General features: G+C 41.6%; 1 protein-coding gene across 1 annotated transcript in view; it reads right to left on the bottom strand.

The window, feature by feature from the left end:
• Nucleotides 1-18,967: 18,967 nt before the first annotated feature.
• cacna1ab (calcium channel, voltage-dependent, P/Q type, alpha 1A subunit, b) overlaps nt 18,968-25,450 on the bottom strand; it is a 103,211-nt gene continuing 96,728 nt past the window's right edge. Inside the window, exons 45-47 of the mRNA XM_063475783.1 lie at nt 24,213-24,411; nt 21,708-21,946; nt 18,968-19,852 (exon numbers count right to left, since the gene is read on the bottom strand). Of these exons, the coding sequence (XP_063331853.1) occupies nt 19,124-19,852; nt 21,708-21,946; nt 24,213-24,411 (1,167 nt within the window). The 3' untranslated portion in view covers nt 18,968-19,123. The remainder of the gene's footprint in view (nt 19,853-21,707; nt 21,947-24,212; nt 24,412-25,450) is intronic.

Raw genomic sequence — 25,450 nt, 5'->3', positions numbered from 1 at the left:
TTAATAGCTGAAAAGATTTCACGAAACAAAAGGACAAAATAAGAAAAGTCTTTAAAATATATAAAGATCTGTGTTCGTCCTTAATTAAGTGGTGACCACTCCTCTGTGGTAGAATTTGGACCTTCAGTTTCAGACCCACTGGTTTCTAATAATTCATATTTACAGTTATCACAGTTGTTTTCCTTCAAAAGAGCTCAGCAGCTTAAGTATCACACTATAAGAGTTTTTGCCACCAGATATGCATGCTTGTATAAGCTCTCGGATAAGGGTTTTATCACAGTGACCCTGATCTGCCAACAACAGCTTCCACATCTGGGTCAAACCATACGTAGTAAAGCCTACATGTGTACGCTTTCTGCGCTTTCATGTATAAATCCTTCTTTAAGTGGCAATAATTATGCTGCCAGAGTGAATTCCAGTGTGTAATGGTATTTATCGCCATGTGAAACAACGACTTAACGCGCTTTGTGTAATTTAAAACACAATATAATTGGTTCACGGGCTAAAACAATGCCACTTATTGGGTGAGTGAAGTTCCATGAAAACCCCCCACAGAGGTGTGGTCTTAGCTCTCTGACTGTCATAAATACCCGCCAAAATTTTACATGTCATGCCAGTCAGCCACATTTTTCACTGCTGACTAACTGAGGCACTGAGTAACTGATCAATCATCATATTTCTCAATCCTTGTCATAGTTTCATCATACCGCGTGGTATGAGGCAGGAAAAAGCTTGCCCACTCTTTAGTTTTGATGGAGGCTCACATTAACTCTTCACACACCACCCCGCCACCCCCACAGTCCAGATTGGTCCTCTAATACCTGCAACTTCACTTTTTAGACAAGAGAAAAACCTTCTACTCAGAGGCTGTGCACCTGAACGCACCACGTTTTCCACAGCTGCGTACAACAGCTGTGGTACACAGTGTCCTACTTTAGCCACTTAAAGAAGAATATAACATGTCCTTGGACAGTTCGTGTGCTCCAATCAAACAGCATTACACACATTTAATAACAACAACAAAAAATAGAAGCCTGAAATAAGCACTTCCATCAAACTAAATCGAATTTTCACCTCACACGCCATTTGTCTTACAAATTTGCAGGCTTATGTGTTACCTTTACGCTGTTCTGAGAGGTGCCTTAATGGAGTCAGAGGTGCAAATCTTCCTTTTAAGTGAATCTGCAGGAGTGTGTTTTTAGTTTTTTGTCTCTTTCCTTTCAGTGTGCCTCTGCAAGAAAAGCTGGTACACAAATGTACCGCCTGTTTCTAAAAAACCCAGCACTTCAAAAGGTAATAAACTGGGCTCAATCTAAGGACCATCAACATCAATTTTCTGTTCCTTATAATTACGTCCTGCTCGTTTCTTAGTGTCTGACTTGACCGTGAGTGGAAGTCCTGGACTACAGCTGATAATGCTTTATAATCCTATTAGTGTTCAAGACCTAAGTCAGGATGTTTAGAGGTTTTAGCTTGAATTGAATTCAATGAATTACTGTATTATGTTGATGCACTTAACAGTAATAGAGGAAGTCTTCTTAACCTATAGCGAAAAAAATCAAGCACAGTTAAATCACGGTTTATCATACAAAATCAAAACCTGATACTGAGAGAGATTCAGTTTAAACCTTTAGTCTTTAAAGCTAGTTTATTGCTACTCTGATGAATTAAGTGACTTTGAAGGTGGTACAGTTTTGGTTTCTCTGGGCGAAAATGCCTGGTTCATGTCAGACGTCAGAGGAGAATTGCCTGACTGCTTTGAGCTGATAGGACACCAAAAATAACTCAAATAATCACTTGTTATGACCAAGATATACAGAAGAGCATCTCTGAATGGACAACACATCAAACCTTGAAGTGGCTGGGCTACAGCTGCAGATGACACCCGATGGCACTCCTGTCAGGAAACTGAAGCTGCAGTTCATACAGGCTCAACACCGGCTTCTTGTTGAATCCATGAACTAAAGCAAAGCAGGTTCCAACCTGGTACAAGCTGAGTGTAACTAATGAATTGTCCAATGAGTGAATGTTCACTTTACCAGTTAGGTCTCCAAAAGTTGAATCTGTTCATCTGGATGTAGCGTTTTGTGGAAGAAACGTTTCGTCACTCATCCAAGTGACTTCTTCAGTCTCAGCTGACTGCAGGTTTCCCCAATCTTATAAACAGTGTATTTGCATAATGACTGAAACCAGCCCACTGAAGGAACAATGGGCTGGGAGGTCAGTTCCTTAATCATAATTATGCAAATTCTCATGACCATTGATCAACAACCACTGACCAAAACCCACTGATCAAAGACCACTGATCAATGGCCATGAGTACCATTCACAGAGAGTTGGGGAATGGCTGCAATCACAGCATTGTAAGATGGCGAAAGATGTACCCTTGGGCCCCCTCCTCGATTCAGAGATGGTCTTTCCCTTTTCACGTAAATGGCCTCCTTGACTCCGCACTCAAACCAGCGTTCCTCCCTGTCCAAGATGTGTACATCCTCATCCTTGAAAGAGTATCCACTGGCCTGTAGGTGTAAATAGACTGCAGAGTCCTGGCCTGACGAGGTAGCTCTTCTGTGTTGTGCCATCCGCTTCGACAGAGGTTGTTTGGTTTCCTCGATGTATAAATCCTTGATTTATACATTGATCCTTGATGATTGAGAATGCATCAAGACGTTTACCAGTTAGGCTTTTAACAGGTTTGTCTGTTAGAGATGAATTATCCAACATGAGGGATACATATCACACACATCATACATAGAGATACAAAACAATTGAGTTCTTTGATTATATAAAATGACTCTAACATGCTTTCTCAACTTTGAGTTAGGAAACTGTTGCACAGCCTGGTCGGAAGATTAAACTAACTGTCAAACATGGAGGTGACTGATCAGGGTGAGTTAGCCAATGATTAGCATTAGCTGTCTGCTTAGGTAAGTCTGGTTTATCCAGAAAATCTTCTCTCTAGTCATAAAGGATCTTACCTTTCTTTAATCAGCAAACTATTTAGAACAAATTCTTGTTGTCCCTTTTTTCTCTCACTAGGCCTGCGAAGATGTTGGTTCTTTTTCTTCTATTTTTGCTCTTTCAATTTGTCCCTGAGAAGGAGAACTTTTGCTGCTAGCAATCAAGGGCTAAATAGCCTTTTAGCTAGCTGTCAAACAAAGTAACACTTTGATTTACAGAGCAGCCAAGCTTTAATGTCCCCTTTCCTATCCACATAGCAAAATTGGTGTGGCCCGGATCTGGCCCACACAATGTGCTTACACATGGCCTGCATACCGCAAAGAATGATGGCCCTTTGGTGGCCCAGCTCTGGTTTACCAGAGGTGGCCCATACATGGGCCAGCACAAGGCCAGTTGCAGACACACTGCTGGCCCTGTGCTGGCCCAGAACAGTTTCAGCTCTGGCCCCAAATGTCAGCCTGATGTGTACCTTAATCAAGCCATGTAATAACAACATGTGCCGGAACATAATAGTGCAAAAGTAACATAACAAAACTCTGTTCAGACAGTGAATAGACTGATTCTTACATAGCGCTTTTCTACTCTCCCAGATTCCACAAAGTGCTCTATACAACAGGCCACATTCTGAGCTACAGCCACCCAGTGGTAAATATGAGTAAACCCTCACTAGGTTTTGGATAAAGTGTACACTCACAAACCTGTCAAACCTGCATTTGAGACGTTGGCTACCATAGCAGTATAGTATTGCAACATGGAATTTGGGTCTTCAAACTAAAATAGGAAAATAGGAACATAAATATTGCCATCATTGCCAGACCTGGCCCACATCTGGTTGACATACACCCTGCCATGACACCAGTCAGTCAGAAGTGCCAGCTTGATGCCGGATCCGAGCCAGACCTGTTTTCTATGAGCCTGGGCCACATACACCAAACCACAATCAGGCCAGATGTGGCATGCCATCACATAAACAGTGCCATCTACGCCAGGCCTGGCCCGTATCTGGATGACATACCACTTACCAGTCAGCCAGCAGTGCTGGGCCAGACCAGGCTTGCTATGTGAGTATATTAGCATTGCTAGGTCCCAGCAACATTTAACTTTTTTTCAAACTTTCATTTAATTACATAAAAATTTCACTAAACTCAATTAAATTTTGTTTGAATAAGCTTCAGTCTTATAAATGGAGACCTATACAGCATATCTATATATTAGCATGCTAATATGTATATTAAAGGATAAGACTTTATGGCATCATGTAGTGCGTTGCAATAAACATAAATTAAAGCTGACGCTAATGGAATGTTATAGGTAACTATTTTATTTATTTATTAAACATTCTATAGGTAATATCAGGAGAAATTTAATGCCAGTTCAGTTTAGTCATATTATGTATCAGTTTTCAACTCTAAGCTCTCGCTGATTTTCGACTGAAGATATAACAATGATACAGCGTTAATATTAGATTTCTAAAATACCTCAAATACATGAATATAAAGTTAAACGTTTCTAAACACTGTCTATGAGAGTTGGAACCTATTTTTAGCAACCATGACTCATGCAGGAGTAAACAACAGTACATTTGTTGGGGACTATTTTCAGCTGCAGATTAATCCTCGCTTGCTGTTCTAGTGAGCATTTCCGGCAGAGCAGTTGTGTAACCGAGACCTGGACAAATTAAACAATAGACTGTGTGTTTATAGTGCATCAACTGGACCTTCATGCAAAGAGCTATTTTTGGCTTTATTTCCAATGATCATTTAAAGGATCAGTTCATTCTGTGGACTGTTAATTGATTATATTTTGATGGTAAGAATAATAAGAGAATATCTCCAGGCCTAGTTCTTAAAATGAATGAGGTAAACACAGCTCTAACATATCATGCTGTTGCTACAGCAGCAAAGCAAAGAGATATGATGGATTCCCTGGATCAGTGCTGCCTTGTGAAAGCCATGTAAGAAGCTGCCTGATTAAAATGCAGAGTGCAGAGGCCAGACAGAGGCATGACGTAGAGCTGTAACAGCTCGGAGCTAAAAAAAGAACAGCGCAGGAAATGTCACAGGATGTATGCATGCGTCCAATGACGCTGCGCTGCCTGTGATGGTGGGAGACAACCTGTGTGATCGTGTACATGTGCGTAAATACAGATATTCTACACATTATAGCGCTGCATTACACTGCTTAGATGGTTTCAATTAATGTATCTGACAGTGTGGGAGTCATTCATTTATATAAGCACATTAGCTATAGACATATTAAAACAATGCATGTGCAAACATTAGCGGGACACAGAGCGGGATAGAATTGCAACTGACAGTCTCTGTTATCTCAAAATAAAACATTCGCCATCACCACATTAACACATTAATGATTTCATGACAGTCACGCAGCCCACTTAGCACATCATACAGTCACAGGCTACAGACATCTCAGAAGGTCTGTTAGTACAATTAAGTGCACAGGAGGGCACGTTATTTGTCACATAATGACTGAGGTATAGTAGTATAACTAGCTGCTACAGTTTCCGGTTACAGTTATAGTCACAAAATCAGCATAAGATATGCATTATCTTGCTAATTTATCAGGTACACCTGTTAAACTGTTGGTTAACACAAATATCTAATTAGCCAGTCTCATGGTAGCAACTCAGTGAATGTAGGCATTGACACACGGTCAAGATAATCTGCTTTCACATTTCCTACTTTATTCTGGTGACTTGTGTTTTGCTTTTGGTTTTACTTCCCTTGTCTAATAAATGGTTTGCTTTTTGTGAAACCTTGCTTCCATATGTCTGCGTTTGGGTCCTCCACACTAAAGCTCAGGCTGCTATAATGGTCTGGGGGACATTTTCTGGCACACCTTGGACTCTTTAGTCTTCATTTAAACATCAAAGTATCTGAGTGTTACTGCTGACCATGTCCATCCCTTTATGACCACACTGTAAAGATCCTCCAGCATGATGTCACACAACTCAAATAAATCCAAACCGATTTCTTGAAAATTACACAAAATCACCAGATGTCAGTCAAACAGAGCGCCACTGGGATTTGCTGGACTGGCAGATCATGGAAGTAACAAAGTGCAAATGAAAATGATGGTGGAAACATGACAAACGCAGCAACATGCAAAAACATCAGCTGTCTTTTTCTCAAATAAACAAATGAAACAAACATGAATGGCCATTTCCTCTCATAGCTACCACTTTAATTGCACACTCTACTTGTGCAATGTTTCATTACACCTGATGGTAGAATTAGCACCACCTACGCCCCACGCCTTATGCTGCATTCTCATTACTGGTGAAGAAACAACTGTCCACAGGTCATTTTTAACAGAAGCCCACGTAATTGGCAGGAAATAAAAGTTTATCTGGCCTCAGCTTTTTTTTTCTTGATTTTTTTTAATGTTTCTGCAACGAAAGGGTGAAGCATCAAGCAATTAAGAGATCATATGAGCCATATGAGTAATTCATAGACAGGATTTTTTGGGGGAAATTACCTTCCCAAAACTTGTCATGATTTTTAAATACTTCATTGTCCTCCAAAACCCCCCTGTTGAACAAACTGAAGAAAGTTCTTTGAACAGGGAGTCCCGCTCTGTCAAAATGTGGTTAGTGAGTGGCCTTGGGCTTCTCCAGAGAGGAGAAAGAGGAGGAAGTAGTTAGGAGTTGCGGCTCTGTGCATGTGATTGCTCCATGAGTCCATGTTAAAAGGCTGTGAACACATGATATCCCGCTCTATTAGTGCTGACTGATATGTTTCATTAAAGCAGAGGAACTGCTAACTATGAGCATGAATGAGTAAGATAGCCTGTGTGTGTTTGTGTGTGTGTGTGTGTGTGCGCGTGCACGTCTGGCAGCAGCAGAGCTGGCAGAGATGGGAAATGATGCCGACGGGCAACACATTGTGTAGGAGGAGTCTATTTTAAGACTGCAGGAGAAGGACAAAGCGCTCTAATGTATCTGGCCTTGTGTGACTGTGTGTGTGTGTGTGTGTGTGTTTGATGCAGTAGGCAGGCTAATGGCCTGTGGGTATGCTTTAAGTGTCCTTAAAGCCCACAGATCATTGTATCTTTTCATAAAAATCTAATTAAGACACAAATCTTCTCATGTTTTTAGTCTATTTGGGTATCTGTCAAGTGCCACCCAGTGAGTATGAGTGTGTGTGTGTGTGTGTGTGGGAGGAGGTGGAAGACATCCATGTGAGTGGAGACGCAGGCAGACAGAGAGGAGGAGGAAGGATAGATGTGAGAAGAAGGATGGCTCCAGGAAGAGGCATTCAGAGAGACGAAGGGAGGAGGGATGTCAATAAAACGTGACTCCGTGGGGAGGAGGGGAGCGTAGGACACAGCAAAGGCTGCATGTGTGCAAACATGTAGGTGCGTGTGTATGTTTGTGTGTCTTCCACGGCTGCCATCAGTGACGTAGTGCCAGACGTAGACAGAGAGTGGGAGGAGGAACAGGAGGGAGGCACTCTGGGGACGCTCAGTGAGGGGGCGTTTGATTTCAACATGCTTCAAATTCCTAAATAGAAAGAGAGGCAGCTTTTTTTTTTTCAGGGTAATCACACCTGTGATGAGCTGGCTGCATACATGGACCACTTTTTCATTCACTAACTCGCTCATCCATTCAGGGATCTAGTTTGCAGGAGATACTCAGGAACATCTCAGTGACGTATATATTATCACACTGATAGTGATTAAAGTGACAGCAGTGAGGTCTATATCTAGGATGAGATGGTAGTAAATCAAGCCCTCTTCAGGTTCTAAAGTGAAATGAAGCTAATATAGAGAAAAAAGAGAATCTGAAAAGAATGACTCATTAAGAGATAGAATTTGGATGACAAATGCTGTTGAATCATTGCAGTTTAATTGTTTAGCAATTGCAAAACTCATTTGTAAATTTCTAATATTGTGCAATAAATCTGCCTGTTTGTTTGTTTGTTTGTCCGGAAACTCCTCACGTATGATCAGGATCTGCGCAGCCAAAACTGGTACAGGGGTGCTTCACAGATCTCTGAAGGTTCTTATCGATATCAGATCATGGTGCCTAGCAATCACCTACCAACAGGCTAAACTGACTTATTTGTAGCATTTATGCACCTATAACATATTCAAGAGAGTAACGACTAATTTATATCTGGAAAAGTTGAATTTTACACGATATATTGTAATGATTTCAATGAATAATAATATGCCATGAAGTTGCCTAGGAACCCCCTGACAATGGGCTAAATGACCTGTTTTTTGCCAGGGCGTTGGGGCTGTGACCCAGCATTTTGAGTTTATTATATATGTCTGATTTCTTATGATGTAATGGTAAGTTCTAGTGTTATTATTAGTGTGTCTTAGTTAGGTTTGGTTTCATCCATGCTCCCTTGTTTATGTGTAATTTTCCTGTGTAAGTCTCTTGTCCTTTATGTGTGATTTTTAGTTACGTCTGTGCCTCGTTTCCCTTTATCCGTATCATGTTCCTCTAGTGTATCAGTCCTTCTCCCCAGACTGTTATGTGTTTCATGTCTGTGTTTTCCAAGTCATATTGTCAAGCTCGTGTTGTCACAGTCTTCATCTCATTATGTTTCCTGTTTTATTTTTACAGTCTTGTGTTTCCATGTTCAGTGTGTTTAGTTTTGCTTCCCCTGTATCATCATTCATTTGTGTCAGCTGTGTTCCCCATGTGTTTCCACTTCCCTTGTTACTCTTCTAAGTATATATGTCCTCTGTCTGCCTTTATTCACTTTCATGTTTTTTTCAACTTCAGGTTTTGTTCTTTGTCTCTTGTGTTTAGCATTTAGTTTTTCCCAGTTCAGTTCTAGTTAGTTTTGCCTCAGTGTGGATCGGCCTTTTGTTTTGTACTTTCTCCCAGCCACAAATAAACAGCTCGCCTTTTGTTAGATTATAGTTTGATTCCAAGTGTCTGTATTTGGGTCATTTCATAGCTAACAGCATGAAAAGATTATAATCATTATATTAACACTTACATTTATAGCTGCTTAGATTATAAAGGACCACAATGTAGACCTGAATGTTCAAAGTAATTTTTGCTGTGAGAAAGATTTTTCCTCCTTCAATTTTTCTTATTTTTTTGTATCTTTCTTCCACTTAAGTGTTTCAGTTCATCAAACCATTTCTATCATTACACTTAATACAAAACACAGTTTTAAGTGAGGATTTCATTTCTCAAGGGAGAAAAGCTATCCAAAGCTATGTGGTCCTGTGTGAAAATATAAGTCGTGCGAGCGTAAATAAATCCCACAAACTTAGTTTCCCTGATACTGTTTGTTGCTTTTAAACTAAATGCAGATTAAGTAAAAGTTTCACCACATCATTCCTGTTGTTTCACTGTGAGCATGTGTGTCTGCTGTCATCCTGTTAGTGTGTAACACTGTATTATTCACGTATTCTGTATTACTCTGCCATACCAAGTTGCTCTGATCTTGTGATTTCTGTTGTCTGTCTTCTTGCTGTGACACCTTGAATAAAGTAGACAGCTGGTATAAACTAACATAAATGGCTTAAAAATGTTTATAATTGTTTAAAATTGTTGTACTGACTTTTCTAAAACATTGTTCTGTCATCCATAATTTGGTTTAGTAATGAAACAGTACAAGAAGAAGAGCCACTGGTTACAGTGCTCACTGTCCCCGTATTTAAATCACCACACAATTTATTTACTCCTGTTACACGTGATCGTGCAGGAGAACAGCATTCCAGTTGTTCTCCTGTACAACATACGTCCTGAAAGCTCAGAAAACTCTCGCACGGACAGAGTAATTCATCTGTTGTTCTTCTCGGTATCAGGAAGCTAAAGGTTTAACCCTGAGCTATCACGTGCCTCATTTATTTGGTGTTTTTGGTTTTGTTTTTTCATAATTAGAATCAATGACGTCTAAGTCCTCAGTAGAAGGTAAATTTAAAGAAAAAGTTAACGGAGAGCAAGCTCTCAGTAAGAAAAAGAATCATGCTAGATATCTATTCCTATATGGACTGGGTAATGTCTTTGGATCCCACATCATTTGATGGAAATGAAAAGTATTGAGCTACAGGGGGCTGAATGGAAAGACAACCTGAAAATCAAAGTGACAACAGCTTTTTTTTTTTTGGTTTTTGAGCAGTGTAAATGACTCTGCTCCCGGCACGCCTGCTCATGTTTTTCATTGGTCATATGGTACCAGCACCTCCTCGTAGACAGATGGGTAATTTTTTCTTGTCTTACTGAGATTTTAACAATTCACTTTGAGATGACAACGTAAAAGAAGGCAGGCAAGTGTTTCGGAAGGATGTCTGGGCAAGGCTAGGCGTAGTCTACAGCAGCTAGCAACAAGAATAAATAAATAAATAGAAGTGGCACAAATATTTATCAAGACTTTTAACTAGCAGACACTATGAACTCATCCGGAAAGTATTTATTGCAATCATGATTCAGGGAAGGCAGAAAAGTTTTTTTTTTTACAGACTTCTTTGCAAGCTGACTTACTTTTATTTTATCACAAGAAGAGAGGCACCCTGCAGGCCATTAGAAATACTGCAGATTAAAATGTAAGTAATGGCCATCCTTTATTTCCAGTTTGTGACTGTAGCATTTGGATTTGCGTTCAAGTTTGCAGAACATCACAATAAGCTTCTCTTCTCACAAACAACCAAAATCTATTTACATGCATTTTCCATGTGATGAATTGCAATGAGAGTTTGTTCAGTCTTGTATTGATTTCACTGAGTCCACCTACAGTTCTTTGTGGAGCTAAAACAAGCTATTTCACATCTGTTATCACACCAACTAGATGTGATTAGATTATGTGTAATCTGATTTGTCAGAGGTGTCACGGTGTGTGGCATCAATGAAGCAGACAGGAGGATGGTTAGAATGCATTCTCTCTGGTTTATTCAGGTTCTTTAGGAAGAGTTCTGTTTGAAATTACAAAATGCACTGGTAGAAACAGCAGAGATAGAGAAAGAAACAGAGGGAGAGAAAGAGATGGTCAGAGAAAGTGAGAAAGAGAGGAAGAGAGAAAGAAGGGAATTCATAAACGGGAATAACATCACCAGATTCAGGTTCAGGCAGCTCTTTACTCTCAAAGGGATTGTTTATTATCGAGGAAAAGTTTAGTATTCCTTCTCCCCCCTTTTTAAAATCTTTTTTCTCTCTCTTTTTTCTTGTAATGTTAGTTTAAGTGTTATCTATCCTTCTTACCCCATGGATACCCCCCCTCCCTCCCCGTGAAATAACTGGCAAATATAAGAAACAAACATTCTTTGATTTTATCATCAAAGTCATTTCCATTTTTTTGTTAGCATGATTTTGTTTTTCCGTTTTTTTATTTGTTTTTTTTTTATTTTTGTTTTTAAAAATAGAAGAAAAAAGAAACACATTGCTCTTAAAAACATCTATCTATCTATATATATATATTTTACATATATATACTTTTTCTTTATATTTAATATATTTTTTTTAATTCCTGAAGTTGACTTGTTACCCAACATAGTGGCATGCACATTGCACATGCAAATCTGTAATTAAATACTTCTCTTTTATCTTAAATTGCCATGTATGATTATATTTTTATCTTTTTTTTTCCACCCCGACTTGCTGTATGGTTTTCTACTGTGGCACTGGTTTTTGTTCTACTGGGTCGAGGGTCGGATGGCGTGCGTGGCGATGGATGGCTGGTGGCTGCTCCAGAGAGATTCCCAGCTTTGCATCTCAGCGCTGACAAAGCTTTTTAATCGGCTGGTATTTGGATCCCTTGAAGTCAGATTGAACCCTTTGTTTTTTAACAGTTGATGGAGGGTTGTGTAACTGGAGAAGGTCACTCTGAAACCTTTAACTCCTTCTGTTTGGCCTGGTGTGACTGTTCCACCAGCTGTTGCCTAACTGTCACAAAGCAGCAGATTAAACATCTCTAGTGGCTTGAACATGACGTAATAGCTCGTTTGCTGCATCACTAATGTTCCCTAAGTTGGTTAAAGGGATTCAGAGTCTTCTTCACAAAAACATATTTAACAGTATTTTCAAACCTAGAAAACAGTCCAGTTTTGGGATCTATCAGCCTGCAGTGTCTGACGTTGATAGCAAAAAGCAAAAAAGAAATCAAATCTTCTGGAGGCAACTCTTCTCTGGTGGGCTGATGGCGATGCAAACAAACAGAGAGGACGGAGATGGTGAGGGGAAGAATGAAGGACATGGATGGAAACAGTGGTGAGCCTTGCTTGAGGGTTGCAGCGGCTACAGCAAGAGGCATTTCACCTGTGTTTGAAGAATCGATTTACTGATTGGATTAGGGAACCAGGCAGGTGTCATGCTTTTGCATTAATAACTCCCTCCTTCAGTGTAAATGTAAAGACCTTATCTGCTAAAGAGATTATCGATTAAATGCAGTTTAATCCGCTAACATACAAAGTAAGGGTTTGCCGGGCTGTATTTGCCGTTCTTCTGTTTCCTTGAGGTGAGAAACTGATCACTGAGAATGGTTTCTTTTCTCACTGCTGATCAGATGAGCTTATCCGAGTTACAAATTATTCATCTAAGTGAATAAATTCAGCCCCAACACCTGCCAGGCTCCACGTGGAACTGAGCACGGCGCACACGCGGCAGACAGACGCCTCCAAACCAAAAATGCGCACACAACCATGAACTCACTCAACCGATCCACACGGGCGTTTCACAATGAGCGATGACTGTGAAAGCTCAATCCCACCACCTTGCGTTCACGGGTGGTATGACATGATGAGGGAGGGCGAGGGGACGGAGGGAGAAGAGAAGCGACACGAGTGTAGAATGAATGGAGATCTGATGAACACAGTGAGTTTTTCACAAACTTTATGGATTGTATACACAAGAATTACAGAGGCAATATACACATTAGATGGCATCGGAGAGAGAGGGAGACGATGGGTGACACATATGACATGATGATCTACCGAGCCCCACCCCATCCCCACCCACCCCTTACAAATACAAACACGCACACACACACCCTCCACACCATCCTTACCAATGGGCAATGAGGACGTTAAAACGTAATGTGTGTGCACTGTGAATATCTCAGATGAAGAAATCATCTTAGTGTCCCGTACAGTGTAAGGCACTGAGGATTACCTTCTGTAGCCGATGGTGCCAGGACACACACACACTCACACACTCACACACACACACACTAATAAACTGACGAATGCATGCAAACCCAGTCCCGTATCTTCTCACATGTACACACACACACACACACACACACACACACACACACAGTTAGTGCTGAAACGATTAGTCGATTATAGAGACAGCCAACGCAACCTTCAAAAACCATTTACTACTTTAGACTTACTTAGATTGTCACTTATTTAACTTGAACCAAATTTGACTGTTATTTTCTTCTTTTCAAATAAAGAAGACAGGGCTCATTAATGAACACTAATGGGCAAATGTGTTTTCAATGCTTGTAATCCACATTACAACAAACCTGCACTTTAACAGGAACTCTTAAGCCATTGCCAAAAATCTTAAAAGCTTGAAGTGATTTTTATTAGAAAAAAGGAAGCAAACAAAAAGAACATACTGGGATCAGCTATTAGTCAATCAGATATTCATTTGGAACAGTATTGATACCAGCGGTGCCGTGTTGGCCTCCCCCAGCTGACACACAACTTCACACACTAGCAGACAACTCAACAGCTGAAGGAGATAACGCTCATAACTCTGAACAACAATGTTGTATTTTTTGCACAAGTTCGCACAACTTAAAAGTACTTTTGCTGTTGATATTTCTTTTTTAAAATATTCCACTCAGTTCTCTCTCGCTTTTCCCTGTGGTATTGACATTGGTTCTGAGGATTTTCCATGGCATCAGTATTGACTTTTAAATTCTAGTATCGTGACAAACCTGATACGTATATGTATAATAATGACAAGGCTTACTGATTAATCACACAAATCGATTTCAGCACTAAACACACTTGGACGCCACTCGAAACACCTGCTCAGTCATATACACTCACACACTGTCACAGACATCACAAACAGAGGAAATGTCTCCTTATGGCAGCAGTAGCCCCGCCTCCCTCACAGCGGGACAAAGCGTGGATGGGTTGACGGTGGAAAACATGGCTTCTGAGGATGAAGATGAGCCTGAAAAGTGGTCCAGTGCCATTGTGAAATTGTGTAAAACATCTCTATGACCTCTGCTGCTGCTGCTCCCTGCCCTTCCCTCCCCAAAACTCCCCCCTCCATCCCCTGAAGTCACCAAAACCTCTAAGAAATTGCCTTCTGCCCCTCCCACCCGTCCCTCCCCTGCCTTGCTCTTGACCCCCCCTTACACACACACACACGCATGCACACATTTAGTGCTGTACAAAGGGGAGACCACAGAGTGGCTTCAGCTACATAAGCACAACTTTTGGCAGCACTACTGTACATTAAAACCCACGGTGTACTGTTTCTTCTTCTTCTTCTTTTTTTAAAAAGAGAGCCCTTATTTCTGTTTTTTCGAAACGTTGCCTCACGACTGACCCGCTGACACAATTTCACAGCCAACTGAGCGGATGGGTTGGTGCATCTGTTCGGTTTTCCTTTATCCCAGAAGGAAGAAGAAAATCCAGAAATGATTAGTCACACGTTTAGAAAGGTGACAGAAGCCAGAGGTGAAGATGCGAAGGAGATGTGGAGAGAAGTGATGACTGAGCAAAAAACCTTGCAGACCCTCCCCTCCCTCCCCAATCCCGTGCAAAACAAAGAGAAACACCCACAAAAACTAATAAAGATCAAATGCTCACTGATCTTTTATGTTCAAAGAGAATGGTGTTTGTTTTTGGAAATGCTCACACACAACATGCTTTCACAAAAGGGCAGTGTTGTGTGTCGGCCATTTTGGATCTGCTGTTACAATTCTGGACAAGCGAGTGGTGTCATGGAGCCAAAATGGAGGTGGCTTTTTAATGCCTGCCTGTCAACAGTGTGGCGTGTCGGTGCGTCGGCAGGCTGTTGACGGAGAGGAGTTGGTGTATAATGTGCTAGTGAAAGCAGAAAGGTGGGGTTACCGTTCCAACCTCTGACACCACACCAGGTAAAACCATACAATAACTCAATCTGACGCCTGCGTGTTGTCGTGTAGCTGACTCTTTGTTATGTTTTCTATCTAGCTACCTAACTCTAGAGGGACCTGAGAAGTAAGCAAACTGCCGTGCACCTCTGTAAAACTCTCACTACACCGCCTGAAACTGGACCCAGGACATCTCCGGGATGGACACGAGATGGTGCCACACCATAGCCAAGAGGGCTAGCCAGTTAGCAGGATCCTGAAATGATGGTCATTTTAGTCTGTAGAGGCCAAAACCTCAAGGCTTTGATTCCAACTGTGTGGATCTCTTAGGATTTTGGCAACTTTTACAAAAATCTGTATGTCTGAATGGGAGTTTTAAACTCGTCCGTCCCATTCTGGATGCGATGTGGCTTTCCTGCTTCGAGTCTAGCCTTTTGACTGTTTCCTCACTCACTGTGGCCCAGTTTTAAAGTCACCACTCTCCCCATTTCTATGCTAGCATGGGCGCCAGTGGGACTCAACTTTTAAGGCGTAGTGTGGATGATCTCATCTACTACAGTGGGTTAAGGGTTGAGGGGGGTGAGCGATGGACAAGATGGGGCATGACAAATTTGACTCGGATACAGAAGGCACTGTGGCTCTGTAGGGGGCTTTGGGAGAACATTCCCCACCTGCCATAACCTCTTGATTGTAGGTGAGGACAGAAAGGGGGTTTCGTGTTATGCGCCCCTTCATGCCCACCAAGCAAATGAACAGTTAACAAAAAACAACCAACCCCCCAATCCACATCTTTCCTACGCAATGCTCAACTACTAGGTCTGGAGGCAACACATCTTTTGGAGAGAATAGAAATTTGTGGAGGGAAAAAAGGGATTCATCATCAGGAGGAGGGAGGGAAAAAGACAGCTACAGAGGTACATGAACTGTGGGGGTGTGATGTCATGTGACGTCTGGGAAAAAAAACATCGGTGCCAGTGTTCACATTTTCTCAGATCTGCATGTTCCCGTTTCCTCGGCCTGTTTTACAGTACCACTGTGTCGTGGGTTCACCTTTTTGAAGTAATATGATGAGGATGCCTATGAGGTCTGCATAGAGTCAACACGTGGACTGGGGTTTGTTTTCTGGCTTTTGCAAACAGCGCGAGGTTTTAAGAGTAGCTCGATTCTTTGACTTCTTTGTGAGCATGATCGGTATGCAAAATAAATATTTATCTGAAACTCTAATTATACTCTGTTGTCTATAACTACATCTACGATATCATATCTAGGTTTATCTGTAGGTAATCAACTATATTTATCTATACTTTATCATTTTGTCCTAGAGTTATTGAATATTCAATAAGTGTTATCCCTCATAACAATAAGGATGAAATATTATTAGTCCTAAGTGTTTCTGTCCTGAACCTTCAGCATCACTCTCTACCAAGCTGAAAGAACAGACGTCAAAGCAAATGGACAGCAAAAGAAGGATAAATCAGGGAAAAGAAGGTCGGTGGATACTGAGGTTGGCTTTGGCAGGGAATGGTTTGCTACAACCTTATGTGACTGAACTGGGGTGACTAGTTGACTCTGGTTAGCCAGACCTGAGAGAAGGGGTTGTAGGGTGGGGTGGATGGTCAGCATTGGCGCAGACAAGCAAGCGGAAGGGCGGACTGACAAACAGATATTGTCTCTCGGGCTGCATCCATGTTTCCTGCAAAACACAAGGACTTAACATATATATCTTGCAAAGATATAAGGTAAAGATCAGCTTTGACTCCTGATCTTGAAACTAGGATGTGGCTCAGAGACTGTCCTGTAGACAGGGAAGGTAGGGCCAATAACATAATATGTTTATCACTGCCCCCTGGTGGCAAAAATACTGACCGACACCAACACTGTACCACTAATACTGTGCTGTTCTCACTACAAAACTACAGAGCCCAACAGATTGAAAAGCTTTTTTTTGGCAGCAAGTGGGAGAATTCAATCTCAGTAGAACTTTTAACTCAGTAAAATGACCTTTTCTGAGCACCTCTTAAGCGTGAAGAGAAGACAAAGTTTTCACGGCTCTCAATAAATTGTCCTACCTCTCACTCTGAACCTAAATTACTGATCTTTGGGTTGGCTTGACAGAGTTCTGACCCCGTTTGAACCACTTCAGGTCAGATAACTGAGAGTCCATCTGACCTCCAAATCCACCATTCCAGAGAGAAAAAAGTGTGTCTTTAAAGATTTGCATTATAGCACACAATGCTGCTCAGGAAGAGTTCCCAAGCCGCAGTTGACTTGAAACATTGCAGCAAGGCATCAGGAACCCGATAAACATCATTGAACGGGGGAATAATAACATAATGGATGTAAACAGGATGAACATAGCATACACAGCATAACTCCAAATAACATGACAACAAATCTACAGCAACAATTCAACCAATCATCACCATTATCATCATCATTGTCACCATCGTTTTGCATTGACATTGATATCATTATTCATAAAAGTGTCATCATTAACAATAATAAATAAAGTGTGTTAGAGGTTCGCTTCTCCATGCCCTTTCTCCCTCTTGTTTCTCAAGTGCAGACGGAAACTTTAAGGTGCTCCTTGTCTTCTAACAGGTTGCAGTAACAGAGCTTTGGGCAGAAACGGAGACAAATAAAATACCCAACTGTCAAAACCTGTTTCAGGTACAAAGAAACCACAAAACAACATTTCTGCTGAGATCTGAGAGAGAAAGAAAGAGCTGGAAAGAAGGGAGCTTCTTTTGTAAACCTAAATGCAAAGTTTCCTACAAAGCCCCCCAGGTCCCACCCACACCAGTTAGATTTCCTCTCTAGTATGTATTTAATCAGTCATGCAGGTTTCCATCAAATTTTGAGCTCTGAAAAAGATCAAAGGAGGCTGAGCGAATGCAACAGAAGAACCAAGCTCCAATGTCCTAAGAAGAACAAGAAGTAAACGACAGAAGAAATACTGAAGAAATTAGTCTTTTTTTCCCATCCCTCCTTTCCTCTCCTCCGCCCTATTCAACTGTGTGATGTCATTTCCTGTCGGGTCATCCTCTGTTGAGTAACAGAGAGGGAAGGGGCTTGACAAAGTGTCCGACTCCCTTTCTCTAGTTACCTGAGCCCAGCCCACAAGTGCAAGTGAACAGGAAGTGAGCCCACACTGTGGCTCTCCCCCCTGCCACCACTATTACTACTACTACTACTCCTATCACCACCATCTGCTGGACAGGAAGTGATGTCACATCAGTTCCATCAGCACTATGCGAGTCCTTAACAGTAAACAGAGATGATAAAACTCATCAAATATCAGCCAGCGCTGTGATTGGCTGGTTTTTGCAGTATAGGCGGAGCTTCCTGGTTCTGTCAGTTGGACAGGAAAAAGGTTCTAGATAAAGTGGTTGTTCTCCCTTTTTTTTCTTTTCAGTGTTTGTCATGTAAAGTTTCACTGTGTTCTTCATTGTTCAAGTTTGATTTTCTGGAGGCATAGCTTGGCATGTAAGGGTTGGGGGGTCCTGGCTTTTTATTAATTGATGTATCTTTAAACATATCAGTCTAGGAGCAGAGTCTAAGCGGCGGACTCTGTGTTCCAGCTCATTTTCAGGCTTTTACAGTAGCAGTCTGGCCAGTGACAAATAGCACACGTCTAGCAAATCTAAGCAATCAGGCATCAGTCTGAGAGAAGTGCTTTTAGGCCTCATAACATAGCACTTTAATAAACTCGTGCTCCTCCCTTGCTTGCACTCCCACACCTCTCTTTTCCTCCTGCAGCCAGGTCTTGATGATCAAGGCTGATTCTGGGAAGTGTAGTTCTGAGATTGAAAGAGGCAGAGGTAAACTGTGTCCAGGCCTTGGCGGTCCCTTTTTCTTTTTTACCCATATGCTGCTCTGTCACTCATTTGAGTATTACACAAAATGTGTAAAAGGCTTTTCTGCTGCCCCCCCCCCCTCCCCTCCACCCCTTCCACTCATTCATAGTCTGAGAGCTGAAGGTAGAGGGTTTTGAGGGTATCCAACCCCTCCCACCACTCTGTTTTGTTTTTTGTTTTTGTTTGTTTTTTCTTTTAGTCTACATATCCAAGGCCAGAGCACTGGAGACTGCTGTTCTTCTTCTCCTCTCCTGCCATATCCCAAGCTCTTTATGGTTGCTAGCACCAGTCATCCTCATCCGTCTCACTATAAGGTTCATGCAGGCCCTTGCGGGGCCCTCTGGCATGGGCAGGCCGGTGGTGTGGGTGGGGCGGCACCCCTGGTGGTCCCCGTCGGTGTGGGGAAGGTGAGGATGAGCGGTAACCATTGGGTACCCTGCGTGGATGCGGTTGAGGGGGTGGAGGAGGCCCGTGGCGGGCAGTCCTAGGTGAACGTGGGTGTGGGTGAGGATTTCCTCCATGTGGGTGAGGGTTGCCGTGGGAGAGGCTCTGCTCGTAGGCGGGAGGCTCGTGGTGACGCTCATACTCATAATCTCTCTCGTAGAAAGGCCCGTCACCCTCCAGGCTGTCCCCGGGTGGAGGCCCGCTCCAGCGGCTTCGGTGAGGCGACCTGGGTGAGCCGTGGAGGGGCGAGCGCGGGGACTGGTGCCTAGGGGAGCGTGGCGAACCATGCCGGGATGAAGAGCCCCCGTGGTGGGGAGAGGCGTGGCGTGACGGGGGTCGGTGGTGGTAGCCTCTGTCATGGTCTGGAGGGGAGAAGTGTCGTGGAGAGGGTGAACGCAGGCGACCTGGCCCTGGGGGGCCATAGCCGGGCTTGCGGACCGCGGGGGAGTAGGTGACATGTGGGCGTGGGACTGCAGGGGTCTGAGGCAACTGGCGGCGGCCTCTCCTTGGAGTGCTGGTCCCCGAGGTAGAGGGAACCGGGCTGCCGCTCACCGAACTACTGCCCTACAGCAAAATGTAAACAAGGAAAATCAAAACGCACCACAACAATAACAACAGAGACCAGAATAGAGCAGAATGGAGGTGAGATAGATAGACAGAAAGAAAGAGAGATAGATGGATAGAAAGATGGATAGATAGACACCATTAAAAATCATCCAAAAACATAGTGATGAAGCAAAAAATTGACATCAAGAAGCCACATGTCACATTGAAGAAAAATGGACAGAGAAATGGTGACAAAGAAAAAAAAGCATAACAGAAAAAAGAGAGATTGATATCCATAAATAGAAGTGTGGAAATAACCTTTTGTGAACTCTTACTGGAGATTAAGGGTCACAATATATGTGAAATGATTAACTACTGTCCTCAAGTCATAATAAGAAGATCCAAGTACATAAAAATATAGATTTAAGACAAAAACAGGTCATACCATACTATAATTGCATGTTTACACTGGTGCTTGAGACTTTGTGTACTCTTTGGAATTTTCTATATTTCTGCAAAAATGAAATTAAAACTTTGTTTTTAATATCAGCCCTAAAAACAGATCCTGCAAATGTGAAGTATTCTACTTTGACTCTTCCCAATGTTACTTGGCTGTCAATAAATAGTACCTGAACCTGTTAGCCATTAATAATTTTTTTTAAACTGATCCTCTCAAAGTATTTGCAGAAGTACATCATTCAGGGCAAAAGAGGGTGAGTTGTTGATGTTCATTAGGCTGGAAATGTTACAGAACTATTTCTGAAGATATTGGATTTCATCAACCCACAGTTAGACACACTGTCTTTAAAGAATGAATTTCAGGACCACTATTATCCTCCCCAGGAGTGGTCGGCCAAAGGGATAGGCTGGGAGCTCACAAAAGAAGACTGGGTAACTTTTAAGCAGTAAAAGGCCATCCCGACATTACTGCATTCTAGGGCTGTGCGATGACCAAAATCTCATATCCCGATATAAGACATTTATCGTCCTGACAACGATACAAATCACAAAAATGTAACATTTTATGTAAATTCTGTGAATCTCGGGCAACTTGCGTGAAGTGTTTCCAGCTGGGCGTCCTTTACCTGGATTCGAGTGTTTTAACCGATGCATGAAACTATACATTTTTAGACATAAGTTGTAACGGCCACCATTTTCTTTGAAAGTTTGAGTCTAAGGTTTATTTTTTTAGCACCTGACGGCTCTTTTTTGCTTCTCATCCGTAAACTCTCCGCATACTCTTTCACGTGATTCTTTATTTTGAAAAGTCTCAACAGGATCTTGAGCTTTATTGTGAAAGGTTTACGTGGGAAAACAAATAAGCGGACAGCAGAGCCACGCGATGGTTTTACCATCATTGTTGCTAACGACAACACGTAAAAACAGGCGCTTGTCCGTCCGTAGTGTGGTTATATTAAATATAAGAGAAAGAGAGAACTTTAAGAAATTAATATAGCCGCTACAGTGACCATCAAAACGGTGAAAAAATATTGCTGTAAACAGTTTATTTTACGACACCACGAAACAAACGATAGCGTAATAGGAAATGATAGACGTTTTTATATCGTCATCCGATATATATCGTTATATCGAACAGCCCTACTGCATTCTAGCATAAGGACCTTATCCTATCTGTAAAACCGGGTGCTGACAGGATCACGTATTAGGCCATTTCTGATGTCCTTTTAATTCCACCAAAATAAAAATCAACAGATCAAGTCATCTGTCTGTGAACTGAAGCTCAAGAGAAAGTGTCTCGTGCTTATGCAGAAATAGAGAAAATCTCAAACAATCCAAAATGCTCCGGATGAGACATTCTATAAGGAAATTAAACAGCTGAACCTTGACAATAATCTGTGCTTTTGGAGCCCACCTGTCTGTGACCTCGTCCGTCAGGCCCCTCGCTGGGTGACCGGGACCAGTGACGGTCGTGGGGATGCCTGTGGGAGTAGTCGTGGCGGTCGTGGCCGTACCGCTCCTTGTCCATAGAGCCGTGATGATGGTGATGGTGATGGTGGTGATGACGGTCCTTGGTCCGGCCACGGTCCCGCTCGCGCTCCTTGGGTGGCAGATCACCTGACTGTGTGGTGGTGCTGAGGTCTGTGCCCAGGCCTGGCAAAGAGACGTCTCCGTTTACATTTAAACCAATAATTTTATTATCCTTGAGAACATATTAACAAAAATTCTACTCAAAGATATTCTTAATTCTCAAGAAGCCTTTATCCACTTGATTAACACGATAAACTTTCCATGTTTACTGTAAAGCTAAAATTCTTAAAACTGCAAAAACATGCAAGAAGAAAATCCACTCCAGTTGTGCAGTCAAATGCAGAACATCTCCACTCCAGAGTCGATGTGGCAGAGCAGAGGATTCTCCATTAGATTAGAGAGCTCTTCAATTATAAAAGGGTTTTAGAGGTTAACTCTGTCAGCGTTGTTGCACTAGTTTTACAGCTGAAGCATGCAATTTGGACTCGCAATTAATGATGAAGTGGGCTGTCTGCTTGTGCAATGTTCTTTTCAAGGACTTCTTTGTGCCAAGATTTGAATTGCACTAATATTTGTGAATATGATGATCTGTAAATGTATGTTGACTTAGGTAAATGGAGTAACTGCTGCTGAATTACTCTTGACCTAGCTGCAAACAACACTGCACGCAGTACTATATATAGAAGTTTCTAAATTTCCATATGTTGCAATCTTAAAAGGTACTATCAAGGTACTATTTTGTTGGAAACCAATTGCAAGTAGTTGCAGTCACCATCTGGTCACCCAGAGGTTCATTGGGCTTTACTCTGAATTGCTCAGTGACCACTTTCGATCACGAGGTGATTATACAGGTTGCATGGTGGGAGACAACCTGTCTCCAAACAATTATGGTCCTTCTAGGACTAACTAGAACCACTGATTGGTGAAGGTTTGTAAACCATTACCATCTAATGCATAAATGCAGTGCCAACGTATCGCAATCATGAGCAAAACACATCTGTCACATGACCTTTGCAATAGGAGACTCAGCTGGTTGTATTTCTGTTCTATTCCTTTATAAAAGCAAGGTTGCTGAGTCAATTTGCAATTAAACCATTGCCCAATAATGGACCTAGCAACTAGGTCACTATTTGTGAAAGAATTTCTCAATTTCTGTTTCAAATCTATGAGGTTTGGCTCTGAATGTAAGCAGTTAATGTGAATTTCTGTGTATGTAGAAGGCAACAGCTTTCTGATGCAAAAATGTTAATTTGAAGATGGCAGGTAGTTGCAGACATGGTCACCCTTGTTGAAGTCAAAGGCAGCAAGATTACAAATCCACTGCACACAGTTGCAATAAATTTTTGGACATGTTTTGGTCCTTAAACGTAATAAGTTAGATGAAAACAACATCGAACTTGAGGCTAATGTTTAATTTTAAAATATCCATTTGAATCTAAATCAATTCCTGTGACCTTCCAGTCCTTAACTTTAGAGAAGGAATAAGCATGTTTATAGCCTGGTACAAAAAAACCCACTTTTGATTTCTATAGCTACTTCCCCTCTACCACAACTATATTAAAGTTGCCGTGAGTCTTAAAGTATTATTCTAAGTGATAGGCAGCTAGCTTAGCTGAACTGGACTTTGACTGCTTATGTGTCTTTTGTAGCATTTTTAACTCACTTATTTTGCAATTGTGGTTATGTGTACTAGCATATATATTACAAGAAGTCTGTGTTACAATTTTTTTGAGTAGATATTCTAATACATTATTTGTATTTCAACATTAATAAGCACCTAGTCTCTGGATACATCTTGCTAACCAAGCTAATGTTACTAACAAATATTGTTACATCAGTGACAGCCTTAAATAATAATTGATTTCTCATAATCACAAACCAATGGGTATTTTTTTATTCAGTCTACTGGTCAAACAAACGTTTCTTATGCTAACATGGCTAACATGCTAAAGTTTAGCATGTGAGGTTGAAATTTCTTAGTGTTATTTTTCAGCTAAACCATCTATGATGTAGTATAGTTTAGCATAAAATGCCACATACTAATACAAATGGTAGCCTGTTAGCAAGACTCAAGTTTCTCCTTGTGTCATTCGTGTAAAGAGACTTGGTGACATGAGAAAACTCCTTTCTTCCAAAGCACAACCTGTGCTTGAATGAAATGACAATAACATATTTTCCAATTTAACCGTGAAGTCTTATGATTTTGTCTACTTATTTCCAAGCCCCATTTTCCCCAATCAAAACACCAGTCAGCTTAGCCACACCATCTGTACGCAGACGACGCACTGCTCTCACACTGAGATTTATGGCTCATCTTTCTTTGGTGAACTGAACACTGGTGCAGATGTTGGTCTGATTTCAAAGGAAATAACCATTCTGAGTTACTCACCCGTGTCTGCGTCGGTGTATCTGGTCAGGGAGCGCTGCGAGGTGCGGTGGCTTCTGTCCCTGTGCCTGCGTCCTCCATGTCTCCCCTCCTCAGACACCACCCTCTCCAGCGAGTAGTCGTCCAGCCTCACGCCCCTGCCTGTACGCCCGTGAACTAGGCTGGACGTGGAGCGACGCATCGGACTTGTGTCAGTAATGGTCTGCGAGGACAAAGGAGGCAGAGTAGAAGAAAATACAGAAGAGGGAGATAGAGGCAGATAGAGAAATCATAAGGTAGGGGAGAGAAAGATAAAAAGAAGTGAGATTTAAGGCCTTGGACTGCTGGAGTGGAGTCCGTCCTCATGTCTGAGAAGGACACCAGTCACTTCAGTGACTTTTGCTGAGTATATAACATTACAGTATTGGGCGTATAAGTGCTTTATGATCCAATGCCAACTCTTGATTTGGATGCGTCGTGGTTCAGAACAAGACAGCAATTCAGGATTTCAGAAGGTGCAGTTTGATTTGATAATATGAATATTTGGCTTGTGTGCTGTAGTGTGTGGTGACCTATACAGATCTAAATATGATTTCTGAATAGCCTAATCTGACCCCAGCTAACGGCATTAGCATTCATGTAACTTGAAGGAAAGGACCTGAAATCCCTTAGTATTAAGTCTAAGTATGAAACAACATGTGACACCATGCCTCTTCACCAAAATATGGTGATATGAAACGCACAGATATAAACAGGGAACTCACAGGGAGAGGAGAAAAGGGTAGCGACAGAGAACAAGCATGAGGTTGAGCTTTAGAAACCATGCCTCACATGCACAGAGGAGCTATATTGCGCTTTTCCCCACAGCAGCCATATTTCATTTACATGAAACTCGGGTTGAGATACCAGACAGTCTTTTTATGGTTTGATTTATAATTAAAAACACAAAATGCAAAGCTGAAAATTCCACATTACTTGGCATTTCTTAAAAAATGTGTATATATTTATAGCCATGAATGGAAAAAGAACAGATTTTATGTAACTTTTGCTTTTCAAACTGGCATATTATAATTAGCTGGATGACATAAATGTCATGCCAGAGGTATGAAACATATGGTAAGGAGAGTCTTAGTCCTCATCATTAATGAGAATGATACAAAGATGGTGTGGGAGGAAAACATTACGCCAATCTAACAATAGAGCACCAAGGGTTACATCTTATTCAAAGACTGATCTTGTTTCTCAGTACATGCATACTTTCT

The sequence above is a fragment of the Pelmatolapia mariae genome, linkage group LG6 (assembly GCF_036321145.2).
Source record: "Pelmatolapia mariae isolate MD_Pm_ZW linkage group LG6, Pm_UMD_F_2, whole genome shotgun sequence".
Taxonomy (NCBI): domain Eukaryota; kingdom Metazoa; phylum Chordata; class Actinopteri; order Cichliformes; family Cichlidae; genus Pelmatolapia; species Pelmatolapia mariae.
Note: the sequence above shows the minus strand (reverse complement) of the source record. Positions and strands in the feature narration are given on the sequence as shown.